This window comes from Dama dama, chromosome 9 (genome assembly GCF_033118175.1).
Source record: "Dama dama isolate Ldn47 chromosome 9, ASM3311817v1, whole genome shotgun sequence".
Lineage (NCBI taxonomy): Eukaryota > Metazoa > Chordata > Mammalia > Artiodactyla > Cervidae > Dama > Dama dama.
In genome coordinates, this window is record NC_083689.1 from 21,694,280 (window position 1) to 21,708,366 (window position 14,087).

The window sequence follows — 14,087 nt, forward strand, 5'->3', positions numbered from 1 at the left end:
CCATCTGTGGCTCATTTAAGAGTTACAGTCCAGACACACGTGTGTAAGGTGTTAACAGGTGGCAGGGTTTTCCTACCTCTTGGTCGCCACGGGAGAAGGTGGGGTGGAGGACATGAGGGGTGGATCTGTACTCTTCTGTTTTTCCTAAAAGCAGGAGAGCAGTGTTTTCCTGTTACTCGCAGAGTGACAGCATGCGTGTCAGAACACTGACGGTGCGTCCTGGAGACTGAGACTGGGAGATTGTCTTACCTCTGTTCTGCTGTTCTTCTTGGGTTCTCTCCCCCTCCCTCCCTCCCTGGGGTTGCTGCGGTCCCTAGGGATGCTGTGGTTAGGTGCTGCAGTGGAGCCCAGGCAGCAAGCCCCGTCTTAGACCAGGTCACCTCCATCTGCTAGTGTCCGTGTCCCTGGCCCCGAGCAGGGCCCCGAGTCACATGCTCACATGGGTGATGGCAGGAGGTGGGCACAGCAGAGAGCCTGCCCCGCAGGGAGACCAGGGCTCCCCAGGCCTGGCATCTCACCCAAGCCTCACTTGCTGCTCTCAGTCTTGAACCCATGCGCCCCGTGGCCAGTGCCAGCTACTCTGCCTTAGCTGGTCTCCGGCCCCTTCCCGCACACTCTCCCACCCCAGGGTGGCAGGGGCCCCCTTTCTCCTGCTCTGCTTCTTCTCTCCCCTGTGACCCCTCTGATGTGGCCCAGGCCTGGGATCTCCGCTCCTGGGGAGCCAGCCTCCTGCAGAGCCCACTGGGCCCAGAGAGGAGGCAGAATGCGTGTGCTTCCTGCTGCCAGGAGCTGATGGCACATCGTCTGTTTCTTTTCAGTGTGCAAGGAGCCCCCCTACAAGGTGGAGGAGTCGGGGTATGCTGGCTTCATCATGCCCATCGAAGTGTACTTCAAGAACAAGGTAGGGTCCTGGGGAGTGATGAGGAGGACGCACAACTCACATGAGGTGAGGGGACCTTGCGCCGCAGGGTGGATGGTGACACATGTAATGGAGACTCCATGTCAGGCGCCCGCGGGTGGAGTCACAACCGTCTCTCCATGGCAGTCGACTGGGGAGCTGGCAAGTTGGGGAGCAGCAAGCCATGGCCCTGTCAGTCATGCTAGAAGTGGCAGGGTCCCTGGCTCAGCCGTCACATGCTGGGGTGGGGCCAGAGTCCTTGGACAGTCACTGTGGGAGGAGAGGGGAAGATCCGGAAGGTACCTGGACATTCAATGTAGGCTTTTGGTTGGAGGCGCTTGTGCATCTTCTGAACCGGAACTGTTGACGGCCTTGGGGGAGAGAGCTTTAAGCATTGTTGAATGAGAAAAGCAAGTTGTGTGTATGGTATTTATAGAAAAAAGGGATCATATGTACGAAAGATGGTAAAGGTAATCCGGGTGGTAGGATCACAGGAGGGTGTTCTCTCTGTAGTATTCTCTATGTGCTTAAAGTGGAAAAAAATAGAAATCATCTCAGTGTTCAGGCTGTGATAACACAATATCACAGACAGGGCGGCTCAGAAACACCAGAAGTTGTTTGCTTAGCTTTCCAGCGGCTGGAGGGCCGGGACTAGGCGCCAGCACGGTCAGGGAAGGGCCGTGCTTCAGGTCACATACTCCTCTTGCTGTGCCCTCCCGTGGGGAAGCGTGAGCAGTCTGTGGAAGCACTAATCCCGTTCCGAGGGCTCCATCCTTGTGACCCAGCACCATCACGAGGGGCGTGGGAGTCAGTGTAGAAACTGGGGACACAGTTCAGACCAGAACTTTTTTTCTGAAGCCCAGTACCCAGCATTTAACCACTGTCTGCCTGGCAGTGAGCCTCTGTTGCTTCTCGCAGGTATGTCCAGCCGGCAGTGGTGACTTTACCTGACTCTGAATGCCTGCTGGCTGGATGCTTCTCCATGCATGCAGCTGGACTGGCTGTGGGCAGCTCTGCCACCTCTCAGGGGGGATGACATCCTGGGGGGCCCGTAGGTGCCACCGCTCACTTGACAAGCCACTTCTTCTGAGAATCCCTGGTGTCAGGGGCAGAGCTCGGGTGCACTGAGGAACATTTCAGTGGGTATGGGATTTGATGGTGGGACTGCAGGTCACCCTGCTTTTCTGGGCATCAAGGTGACTGGCTGCTGATGAGAGGAGAGTCCAACCTGTCTGCACAGGCCCAGGAGGGGCACTGTGCCCCCAGGGGCGTTGGCGCCCTGTGGCTTAGGGAGCCAGACCCCGGGAGGCCTCCTGCTGCTTGGGGAGTGTGGAGGCACAGGGCTGGGGTGAGTCCCTGGCACGTGTGTTTCCAGCCCTCCTGCCCCACGGGGAGGCTGTGCAAATGAAATGCTGATCAGAGCCCCTCTGGGTGGCTGGGGAGATAGAGCAAGTGCACCTGGAGAAAGCGATGTGCATGGATACCTCCATATCTGCAGCGCTGGGCACTGGGGCCGGCGTGGAGCTGTGAGCCTGTTCTTGAGATGGGTGCTGGGTGCGCTCCTGTGCCCTGTGTCCCATGACTAGAATCCTCTGCTCCCAGTGGTGGCTTTGCCCTTAGGGCTGTAGTGGGCAGCCCTGCACTGTGAGACCACCTGGGGAGGGACTGGGGTGCGGGTCACAGGTCCCATTGGGTGCACCTCACACTCTGCTGGGTGATGCTTATTACTGAGTACTTGGCCAGGCCCCAGAGGGCGGTCACATCCCCAGCCTGTGTGCAGGAGCGCCTAGACGCCCAGTCACATGGGCTGGGCTGCACCTTGATTGTGGGGGGCTCACTTGGACCGGCAGAGCTTGTGTTCACATACACGTACGCAAAACGGATGTGACCCAGGATGATGGCCATTTGTGAATTCTGCTGTTTGCTTGCTTCTACAAGTGTTGTCTAAATGTGGGTCCCTTTGGAGGTTAGTAGAGCCCAGACAAGTGTGGAAAAGCAAGGGCGGGTTTACAGCAGAAGCAGCTGCTGCAGATGTGGGATGTGCATGGTGTAGGGCCATCTGGGGAGGACCTGCTAGTGGCTTCTCCCACCCCCACCCCACCCACGTAGGCAAGAGCTGCCATCGGAGTTTAGCCCTCCTCACCGTTCAGTCATCAGTTAGGTGAGCTGATCATTGCTGTGCTAAGCAATGAGGAGCAGCTGTAGACAAGCCACTTCTCTGGACCCGTCTCTCTGTTTATGAGATAGATTTCAGTCGTGTCTGCTTCTCAGGCTGTTGGGAAGATTAGGAGAGATGGAAGGGCGGGCACATGGTCTGGTCCCAGCACGGAGTGAGTGCTTCATCGCTGGTGTCACTGCAGGGTCAGCCTGGGCACACAGGGTGAACAGAGCAGGCAGTCCCTACGGCCTTAGGCCCCAGGAGTCGAGGCCCCAGAGATAAAGGAAGGTGACAGGAGGGCTCTCTCTCAGACGCAGGATGTTTTCTTGTGTGTGCCTGAGGCATTCTGGCTGCATCTGCCCCTGGCCATGGCACCTGCTGGGGAACAGTGGAATTCTGGGTTCCGTGGTGTTTGGCACTAGCACTTATCTGAGGCCACATTCTGTTTGACCTGTTGGCAGGATGTTCTTATACAGATAAACCACTCCTTTCCCCAAAGCCTGGGTGGAAAAAAGAGGGGTGGGGTTGGGTTCTTCTGACTTAAAATTTCTTCTGGGCATCGCTGAGCTGTTTCTATTCACTTGCTTTTAGTGCCAAATGCAGCATCCTTCCCAGCACCTCTCCTCTGGCTCTGGTTCTCCAGACCCCGTCTAGGTGTCCAGGAGCTTAGCTCTCTCTGCCAGTAGCCATCAAATTAGCACAGACCCTCAGGTCAGGGCTCAGCCCCACGGTGTACCCTGTGACCGGCGCCTCCTGTGCTTCTGATGGACCAGCTGTAAATCAGGGTTTCCCACAGCCCCCTCAGGCTCTGAGAGCCTGAGGTGAAACAGCTCACAGAACTCTGATCGACATTTTACTTCCTGTTTTGGGTTTAGTATGTGGGATGCAGGTCAGAAGCAGCCAGCTGGAAGAGAGGCGGGGCCTGGTGTGGGTTGGGGCGGAACTTCCAGGTCCTTTCCCCCCACCATACCTGCACCTGCACATTCGCCTGCTCTCCCTGAGGGCTCCAAACCCCATGTTTAGGGGTTTTATGGAAGCTTTGTTAAGAAGACATGAGTCAGTCACTGACCATTGCTGACTAACTCAGTCTCCACCCTCCCCTGCCCTGGAGCTTGGAGGTCAGGACAGGGGATGAGCTTCTCGTCAAGACTTGGTCTTTCTGGGGACCAACCCCATCCTAAGCCACCTAGGGGCCCACCTGGAGCTACCTCATTAGAGCACAGAACGCTCCTGTCACCCCTTCACTCAGGAGATCCCAAGATCAGACACAGAATCTGCCTGAAATTTGGGAGACCTGGGTTTGATCCCTGGGTTGGGAAGATCCCCTGGAGAAGGGAAAGGCTACCCACTCCAGTATTCTGGCCTAGAGAATTCCATGGGCTGTATAGTCCATGGGGTTGCAAAGAATTGGACACAGCTGAGCGATTTCCAAGATCAGGAACTGGGGTCAATGGCCAAATGTTTTCCTATGATATGACAGTTGTAAAATAAAATTTTTATTGAGGTGAAATTCACGTCCTGTGCAGTTAAGCATTTTAAAGTGTATAATTCAGCAGAATTTAGTGCATTCGTGATGTTACACAGCCTCTCTAATGTCAAATGTTTTGTCTCCCCATCCCCACTCTCATCTTCTGGCAGCCTCTGACCTGCTTTGTGTCTCTGGATTTGCCTGTTGTGGACATTTCATGCAGAAGGAATGACACAACACGCAGCCTTTTGTGTGTGGCTTCTTTCCCTGAGCTTCATGTTCTCAGGGTTCACCAAGTTGTGCTGTGTGTCAGTGCTTCATTGCTTTTTATGGCTGAATAATATTCCATTGTTTCAACACCCCCCCACACACCTCCACACATATATACAGTCAATTCTCCTTCCTCAAAATAGTTACGTAAAGTTACCAGGAACACTGAGTTAGTGAAAACTGAACCTTTGCTGCAAGGGGCCTAGAGGTTAAGTTCCTGTGAGCCTCTGGTCACGGTTTTGTCAGCAGAGGGACACATAGCCTTGTTTTCTGGGCGCTTCTGTTTGACGGCTCCTTATTCACTGTTTCATTGTTGACTGTTAACAGTGGACTCACAGCACCGTCATTCATGCTGGCACTAAGCTTGTCTGGTGGACATATTTTCTCTGGAAGGCACCTCACAGCTCTCTTGGGATTGGGACCCCTGGACAGTACTTTGGCACTGTGCCTGGGGCCGTTTCAGACAGCAGGGGTACAGAAATGAGGGAAAGATGGCACTAGTTCACCAAGAGAAGGACACTCATTTGGCGTGAGACGTGCATAGGAAGGCGAAGTGCGGCTTGTTCAATGGTGGCTGGGGATGACACATTTTGAGTTAATTTTTGTGTGTGGGATGAGTTAGGGTCTAACTTCATTCTTTTCCATGTGATCTTTCAGTTGTCTGAGCACCATTTTGTTGAAGAGACTGTTCTTCCCCCGCCGTGAAGTAGCATCATCGTCGAAAATCAGTTGGTTGTATATGGTTCGCTTTATCTCTGGACTCAGTTCTGCTCCATTGATCTTTACATTTGTCCTTAGACTAGGGCTTCCCTGGTGGCTCAGCTGGTAAAGAGTCCACCTGCAGTGCAGGAGACCTGGGTCTGATCCCTGGGTTGGGGAGAGCCCCTGGAGAAGGGAAAGGCTGCCCACTCCAGTATTCTGGCCTGGAGAATTCCTTGGACTGTGTAGTCCATGGGGCCTCAAAGAGTCGGACATGACTGAGTAACTTTCACTTTCACTTTTATACTAGTACCATTCTGATTACTGTAGTTTTGTAAGAAGTTTTGAAATCAGAATATGTGGGTTTTCCAACTTTGTTGGGGTTTTTGTTTGTTTTTTAATATGGTTTTGGTTGATGTGGGCCTCTTGGCATTATGTATGGATCTGACATTGGACTTTTCCATTTTTGCAGAAGAGACCACTGAAATTTTGACAGGGATTGCATTGAATCTGTAAACATTTTGGAGACATTGCCATCTTAACAATATTAAAGTCTTCCAGACCATGGATAGGGGATGTCTTTCATTTATAGGTCTTCTTTAATTTTTTTTTTTTTCTTTAATTTCTTTTCTGAAATGTTTTGTAGTTTTCATGTACAAGTATTTTACTTTCTCAGTTACATTTTTTCCTAGATATTTTAGTCTGTTATATGCTATTGTAAAATGGAATTGTTCCCTTAATTTCCTTCTGGAATGTTCATTGCTGGTTTATAGAAACATAGCTGATTTGTGTGTATGTTGATCTTGTCCTGTGTAACTTCACTGAATCTGTTTATTATCTTTAGCAATTTTTTGTGGCTTCTTTGGGATATTCTGCATAAAAGATATCATGTGCAAATGGAGGTAGTTTCATTTTTTTCCTGTCAGTTTGGATCTGTTCAGACACTAAGTCATGCCCAACTCTTTGTGACCCCATGGACTGCAGCGTGGCAGGCTTCCCTGTCCTTCACTATCTCTGAGTTTGCTCAGATTCATGTCATTGGGTCGGTGATACTGTCTAACCATCTCATCTTCTGCTGCCCTCTTTTGCCTTCAGTCTTTCCCAGCATCAGGGTCTTTTCCAGTGTGTCTCTCTTCCCTTCAGTTGACCAAAGTATTGGACCTTTAGCTTTAGTGTCAGTCCTTCCAAATAATATTCAGAGTAGATTTCTTTTAGGATTGACTGGTTTGATCTCCTTGCTTTCCAAGGGACTCTCAGGAGTCTTCTTCAGCACCACCATTAGAAAACATCAGTTCTTTGGCACTTAGCCTTCTTTATGGTCCAGCTTTCACATCCATACATGACTACTGGAAAACCCATAGCTTTGACTATGGGAACTTTTGTCAGCAAAGTGATGTCTCTGCTTTTTAATGTGCTGTCTAGGTTTGTCATAGCTTTCCTTCCAAGGAGAAAGCGTCTTTTAATTTCATGGTTACAGTCACTGTCTGCAGTGATTTTGGAGTCCAAGGAAAGAAAATCTGTCACTGTTTTCAGTCTTTCCCCTTTTATTTGCCATGAAGTGATGGGACTGGATGCCAGGATTTTAGTTTTTTGAATGTTGAGTTTTAAGCCAACTTTTTCATTCTCCTCTTTCACCCTCATCAGGAGGCTCCTTAGTTCATCTTTGCTTTCTGCTGTTACAGAATACCTTTTGGTATTTGGACACCTTTTTTCTTTTTCTTGCCTCATTGCTCTGGCTAGGACTTCAGTACAGTGTTGAATAGTAATGTCAAACATGGTCTTTCTTATTTTGTTCCTGACTTAGAGGGAAAATGTTCAGTCTTTTTTTTTTTTTTTAATCAAGTATGATGTTAGCAGTGGATTTTTCTTAAATGCCCTTTATCAGATTAAGAAAGTCCCTTTTTATTCCCAGTTTACTGAGTGTTTTCATGAAAGGGCGTAACGTTTTTTTCAAGCACTTTTTCCTACCTCTGTTGAGATAATCATGTGAATTTTCCCCCTTTATTTTAGTACTGTGGTGTATTACATCGACTATCATTCCTGGGATAAATTTCCACTTAATTATATGTATAATTTTTTTAATGTGCTGTTGGATTTGGTGTGCTGTTATTTTGACAATTTTATATTCACAAAGAGTATTGCTCTGTAGTTTTCTTACGGTATTTTTGTCTGGCTTTGGTGTGAGGGTACTACTGGCTTCACAGAATGTGTTAGGAAGTGTTCCTTCCTCTTCTGTTTTTGGAAGAGTTTGAGTAGGATTGGTCTTAATTCTTTGATTGTTTGGTAATGTTTAACAGTGAAACCATCTGGTTCTGGACTTTTCCCTTATGACTTATGGCATTGAGCATATTTTCATATGCTTATTTGCCTTTAACTTCTTTGAGGAGGTGTCTGTTCAAAGTGTCTGACCATTTTGTAAAATCTGGGATGTCTCCTTCCTTATTGAGTTTGTAAGAGTTCTCTATGTTTCTGGATATCACTCCTTTGTCAAACTTTGATTTTGCAGATATTTTCTTGGTCTATGGCATGTCTTCTCAATCACTTAATCTCTTAGTGTCCTGCAAAGAGCAGAAGTTCTTGACTTGGATGTAGTTTGGTCTGATTTTGTCATTTGTATTTGTAACATAATGTTTATCTGTAACATGCTGCTGCTGCTTAGTCGCTCAGTAGTGTCTGACTCTTTGCAACCCCATGGACTGTAGCCCGCCAGGCTCCTCTGTCCATGGAGATTCTCCAGGGAAGAATACTGGAGTGGGTTGCCTTGCCCTCCTCCAGGGGATTTTCCCAACCCAGGGATTGAACCCAGGTCTCCTGCATTGCAGGTGGATTCTTTACCCTCTGAGCCACCAGAGAAGCCCATTAATACTGGAGTGGGTAGCCTATCCCTTCTCCAGGAGATCTTCCCGACCCAGGAATCGAACCCGTGTCTCCCACATTGCAGGCGGATTCTTTACCAAGCTGAGCTACCAGGGAAGTCCATCTGTAACCTAATATTTATCATTGAAGCCATTTTAAAGTGTAATTCGGTGTCATTAAGAATGCACATGATGTGAAGTAAGCCAGACACAAAAGGACAAATACTATGTTATTCCACTTGTGTAAAGTTTCTGGAATAGGCGAATTCACAGAGATGGAAAGCAGAATAGTGGTTACTAGGGACTTGGGGAATTATTATTATTTTTAAATTTTGTATTGGAGAATAGCCGATTAACATCTGTTGTAATAGTTTCAGGTGAATAGCAAAGTGACTGAGGCATACATATACATGTATCCATTCTCCCCTGAACCCCCTTCCCATCCAGGCTGCCATATAACATTGAGCAGAGTTCCATGTGCTATACAGGAGATCCTTGTTGATTATCCATTTTAAATATAGCAGTGTGTACATGTCCATCCCAAACTCCTTAACTATCCCTTCCCCTCCAACAACCATAAGTTCATTCTCTAAGTCTGTGAGTCTCTGTTTTGTGAGTTCATTTTTATTGTCTCTTTTTAGATTCCACATATAAGAGATGTCATATGATATTTCTTTCTCTATCTGACTCACTTCATTTAGCATGCCACTCTCTAGGTCCATTCATGTTGCTGCGTATGGCATTATTTCATTCATTTTTATGGCTGAGTAATACTCCATTGTAGATAGGCACCACATTTTCTTTATCTAGGGAATTATTTTTTAATGGGTACACAGTTTTTGTTTCAGATGATGAGAACTCTCTGGGAATGGATAGTGATGATGCACATGATGCACGACATCATGAATATACTACATGCCACCAAATTGTACACCTGAAAATGTTTAAAATGTTAAGTTTTATGTATATTTTATCACAATAAAAAATTCATCCAAAAAAATATGTACAATGGTTTTTAGCCACTATTTCTGTTTCCAGAACTTTCTGATAATCCCAAATAAAACTGCCAATTAAATAATAACTTCTCCTACCCCCAGTCCCTGGTTACCTGTATTCCACTTTCTGTCACTATGAATGTGCCTATCATAGGTACCTCATGTAAGCAGAATTGTAACAATATGTGTATTTGGCTTACTTCATGGCTCATCCATACTGTGGTGTGTGTCAGTGTTTCATTCTTTGTTAATGCTGAGCAATATTCCATTGTGTGGATGGAGCACATTTTAAGTATCCTCTCATCTATCTTGGACATTTAGGTTGCTTCCATGTTTTAGCTACTGAGAATAAAGCTGTTGTAAGCACAAGTATACAAATATATCTTTGATACCCTGCTTTCAATTCTTTTTTAAAGTTTTAATTTAACTTTTTAATTGAAGTCTAAGTTGATTTACTGTGTTGTGGGCTTTTGGTTCTTTTGGGTACACACCCAGAAGTAGAATTGCTGGATTATGTAGTACATCTATTTTAATTTTTTGAGGAACCACCATGCTGTTTTCCATAGCAGTTGCTCCATTTTACATATCACCAACAGTACACAAGGGTTCCAGTTTCTCCACATCCTTGTCAACACTTGTTGCTTTCTCTCTTTTTCTGATAGTATCCATAGTAATGAGTGTGAGGTGCTATCTCATTGTGGGTTTTTGTTGTTGACCTTGCCATGCAGCTTGTAGGATCATAATTGCCCGACCATGGATCAAACCTGGACCCTCTGCAGTGAAAGCACTGAGTCCTAACCACTGGACTGCCAGGGGCTTCCCTCATTGTGGTTCTGACTTGCTTTCTCTGATGATTAGTGATGTTGAACGTCTTTTCATCTGCTTGCTGGGCATTTGTATATCTTCTTTGGAAAAATATCTGTTTGAGCTATTTGCCAGTTTTTGAATTGGAGTTTTTTTTCCTGGTTGTCCCCCATGGCATGGGGGATCTTAGTTCCCTGACTAGGGATTGAACCTGTGCCTCCTGCCTTGGGAGTGTGAGGTGTTAACACTGGACCTTGAGGGAATTCCTTGTTTGTGTGGTTGTTGTTGTTGTTGAGTTTTAGGTGTTCTCCGTATGTCTTGGGTAGTAATCCATTATTGTATATATGATTTGTAAGTATTTTCTTCCATTCTGTGGATTACCTTTTCACTCTGTTGGTCATGTACTTTGCATAAAAGGTTTTAATTTTCATGAAGTCCAATTTGTCTATTTTTCCTTTTCTTGCCTGTACCTTTGGTGTCATATCCAAGATATCATTTGTTGTTGTTCAGTCGCTCAGTTGTGTCCTACCCTTTGTGACCTCATGGACTGCAGTGCGCCAGGCTTCCCTGTCCTTCACCATCTCTCGGACCTTGCTCAATCTCATGTCCATTGAGTCAATGGTGCCATACGACCATCTCATCCTCTGTCCTCCCCTTTTCCTCCTGCCTTCAGTCTTTCCCAGCATCGGGGTCTTTTCTAATGAGTCAGTTCTTTGCATCAGGTGGCCAAAGTATTGGAGCTTTGGCTTCAGCATCAGTCCTTTCAATGAACACCCAGGACTGATTTCCTTTAGGATGGACTGGTTTGATCTCCTTACAGTCCAAGGCACTCTCAAGAGTCTTCTCCAACACCACAGTTCAAAAGCATCAATTATTTAGTGCTCAGCCTTCTTTATGGTCCAACTTTCACATCCATACGTAACTACTGGAAAAACCATAGTGATTTCTTTCGAACCATATGGAAAGAAATCATTATCAAATCCAATATTGTGAAACTTTTGCCCTGTGTTTTCTTCTAAGAATTTTATAGCTTTGGCTGTTACAATTAGATATTTGGTCCATTTTGAGGTAATTTTGGATATGGTATTAGGTAAAGGTTGAACCTCATTTTTTTTTTTAATTTTTATTTTTAATGGGAGGATAATTACTTTACAGTGTTGTGTTGGTGTCTGCCGTACACCAGCGGGAATCAGCCATAAAGGTACCCACACCCTCTCCCTCTTGAGCCTCCATCCCGCCCCACTGAACTTCATTCTTTTCAATGTGGATATCCAGTTTTCCCAGCACCATTTGTTGAAGACTTGTCCTTTTCTTGTTGAATGGTCTTGATGCCCTTGTTGAAATCATTTGACCACATATATGAGAGTTTATTTCTGGGCTTTCTGGTCTATTCCATTGGTCTGTATATCTGTCTTTATGCCCAGCACCACACTGTTTCAATTACCATAGCTTTGTAATATTTTTCTAAAAAATTTTTAATTGAAGTGTAGCTGAAGGACAATATTATATAAGTTACAAGTGTACAGCATAATGACTCACAGTTTTTAAAGGTTGCACTGCATTTGCGACTGTTATAAAATGTTGACTGTATTCCCCGTTTTGTTTTCTCTCTCTTCATGGCATAGTGTGTGCCTCTTTAACTCCCGTCCCTCTCTTGCCCCTCCTCTCCTTACTCTCCTCACTGGTAACCACTAGTTTGTTCTCTGTATCTCTGAGTCTGTTTCCTTTTTGTTGTATTCACTGGTTTATTTTTCAGATTCCACATATGAGTGATAACATACAGTGTTTGTCTTTTTCTGTCTGACTTATTTCACTTAGCATAATGTCCCCCAAGTCCATCTATATTGTTGCAAATGGCAGAGTTTTGTTCATTTTTATGGTTGAGTAGTAGTCCATGGTATATGTATGTTTGTAAGTGTATGTAAGTATGTATATCTGAGTATGTATCTGTATATGCCACATCTTCTTTATCCATCCACATGTTGATGGTTGCTTCCATATCTTGGCAATTGAAAATAGTGCTGCTATGAACATTGGGGTACATGTATCTTTTTTAATTAGTTTTTTTTTGTTTAGTTTTGTTTTAATATATATCCAGGAGTGGAATTGCTGGGTCATGTAGTAGTTCTGTTTTTAGTTTTTTGAGAAACCTCCATACTGTTTTCAGTACCAATTTACAGTCCCACCAACAGTGTAAAAAGGATCCCTTTTATCCACATGGTCACCAACTTTCATTATTTGTGTTCTTTTTGTTGATATCCATTCTGACAGGTGTGAGGTGCTATCTCATTGCAGGGCTGTGGTTTTTTTTTTGGCTGGGCTGGGTCTTTGTTGCGGCATGCAGGCTTTCTCTAGTTTTGGTACGCGGGCTTCTCTGGTTGCAGTATGAGGGTTTTTCTAGTTGTGGCATGTGAGCTTAGGTGCTCCACAGCTTGTGGGATCTTAGTTTCCCAGCCAGAGATGGAACCTGTGTCCCCTGCATTGGAAGGTGGAATCTTAACCACTTAACCACCAGGGAAGTCCCTCATTGTGGTTTTAATTTGCATTTCTCTAATGATTAATGTTGCTGAGCATCTTTTCTTGTGCCTGTTGGCTATCTGCAGGTCCCCTTTGGAAACATGCCTGTTCGGGTCTTCTGAATGTTTTGTAATTGAGTTGTTTGTTTTTCTGACGGTGAGTCGTGTGAGCTGTTTGTGTTTGGACACTAACTCCTCAGTCGTATCGTTCAGAGATGTTTTCTCATTAGTAGTTGTCTTTCCATTTTGCTGATGGTTTCCGTTGCTGTGCAAAGCTTTTAAGTTTAATTAGGTTCCATTTGTTTGTTTTTGCTTGTATTTTCTTTGTTTTAGGAGTCAAATAAAAAAAAATATTGCTGCAATTTATGTCAAAGAGTATTCTGCCTATGATGTTTTCCTCTGGGAGTTTTATGGTTTATGGTCTTACATTTAGGTCTTTAATCCATTTTGAGTTTATTTTTGTATGTGGTGTTAGAGAATGTTCTAATTTCATTCTTTGACATGTAGCTGTCCAGTTTTCCCAGCATCACTTCATTGAAGAGACTGACTTCTCTCCATTGTATATTCTTGCCTCCTTTGTGGTAGATTTATTTACCATAAATGTGTGGGCTTATTTCTGGGTTCTCCATTCTGTAGTAAGTTTTGAAATCAGTAAGTGTAAGTTTTCCGAATATTTTTCAAGATTGTTTTGACTCACTGAAGTCCCTTGAGATTTCATGTGATTTGGGGGGTAGAGTTTTCTACTTCTGCAAAAAAAAAAAAAAAAGTTGTGGGATTATGTTAGGGATTGCATCGAATCCCTTGATCACTTTAAGCAGTATTGACATTTTAACAATGTGAATTTTTCTAAATTTGTGATCATGGGATATCTTTGCATTTGTCTTTAATTTCTTTCAGCAATGTTTTAGTTTTCATTGTACAAATCTTCCTTGGTTAATCCCTAAGTATTTTATTCTTTTTGATGTTATTTTAAGTGGAATTATTTTCTTAATTTCTTTTTCACATTGTTCATTGTTAGCGTATAGAACTGTGGCTGATTTCTTGTGTGTTGATTTTGTATCTTATAACTTTGCTGATTTGTTCATTGGTTCTAACAGTTTTTTTGTGTGTGTGTAATCTAGGAATTTTGCATATAATATTATATCATCTGTGATCAGAGATAGTTTTACTTCTTTGTTTCCAATTTTTTTTCCTTCTTTCCTCCTCCCTCCGCTCCCTCCTTTCTCTTTCTGTTTTCCTTCCTCCCTTCCTTTCTTTCTTTTTCTTGCCTGATGCTCTGGATATGACTTCTTAGGTGTTGTATAAAAGTGGTGAAAGTGGGCATGCCTTTCTTTAAGGCATCCTCTAAGATCAGGAACGTTTTCAGTCTTTTGCTGTTGAGTATGATGTTTACTATGGGCTTTTCATTTATGTCTTCTATTTCT

The 14,087-nt window shown here is 44.8% G+C and overlaps 1 protein-coding gene across 1 annotated transcript in view; it reads left to right on the forward strand.

The window, feature by feature from the left end:
• Positions 1–14,087, forward strand: part of MLLT1 (MLLT1 super elongation complex subunit) — a 64,821-nt gene that overhangs the window by 14,946 nt on the left and 35,788 nt on the right. The window contains exon 3 of the mRNA XM_061150578.1: positions 819–901. Within this exon, the coding sequence (XP_061006561.1) occupies positions 819–901 (83 nt within the window). The remainder of the gene's footprint in view (positions 1–818; positions 902–14,087) is intronic.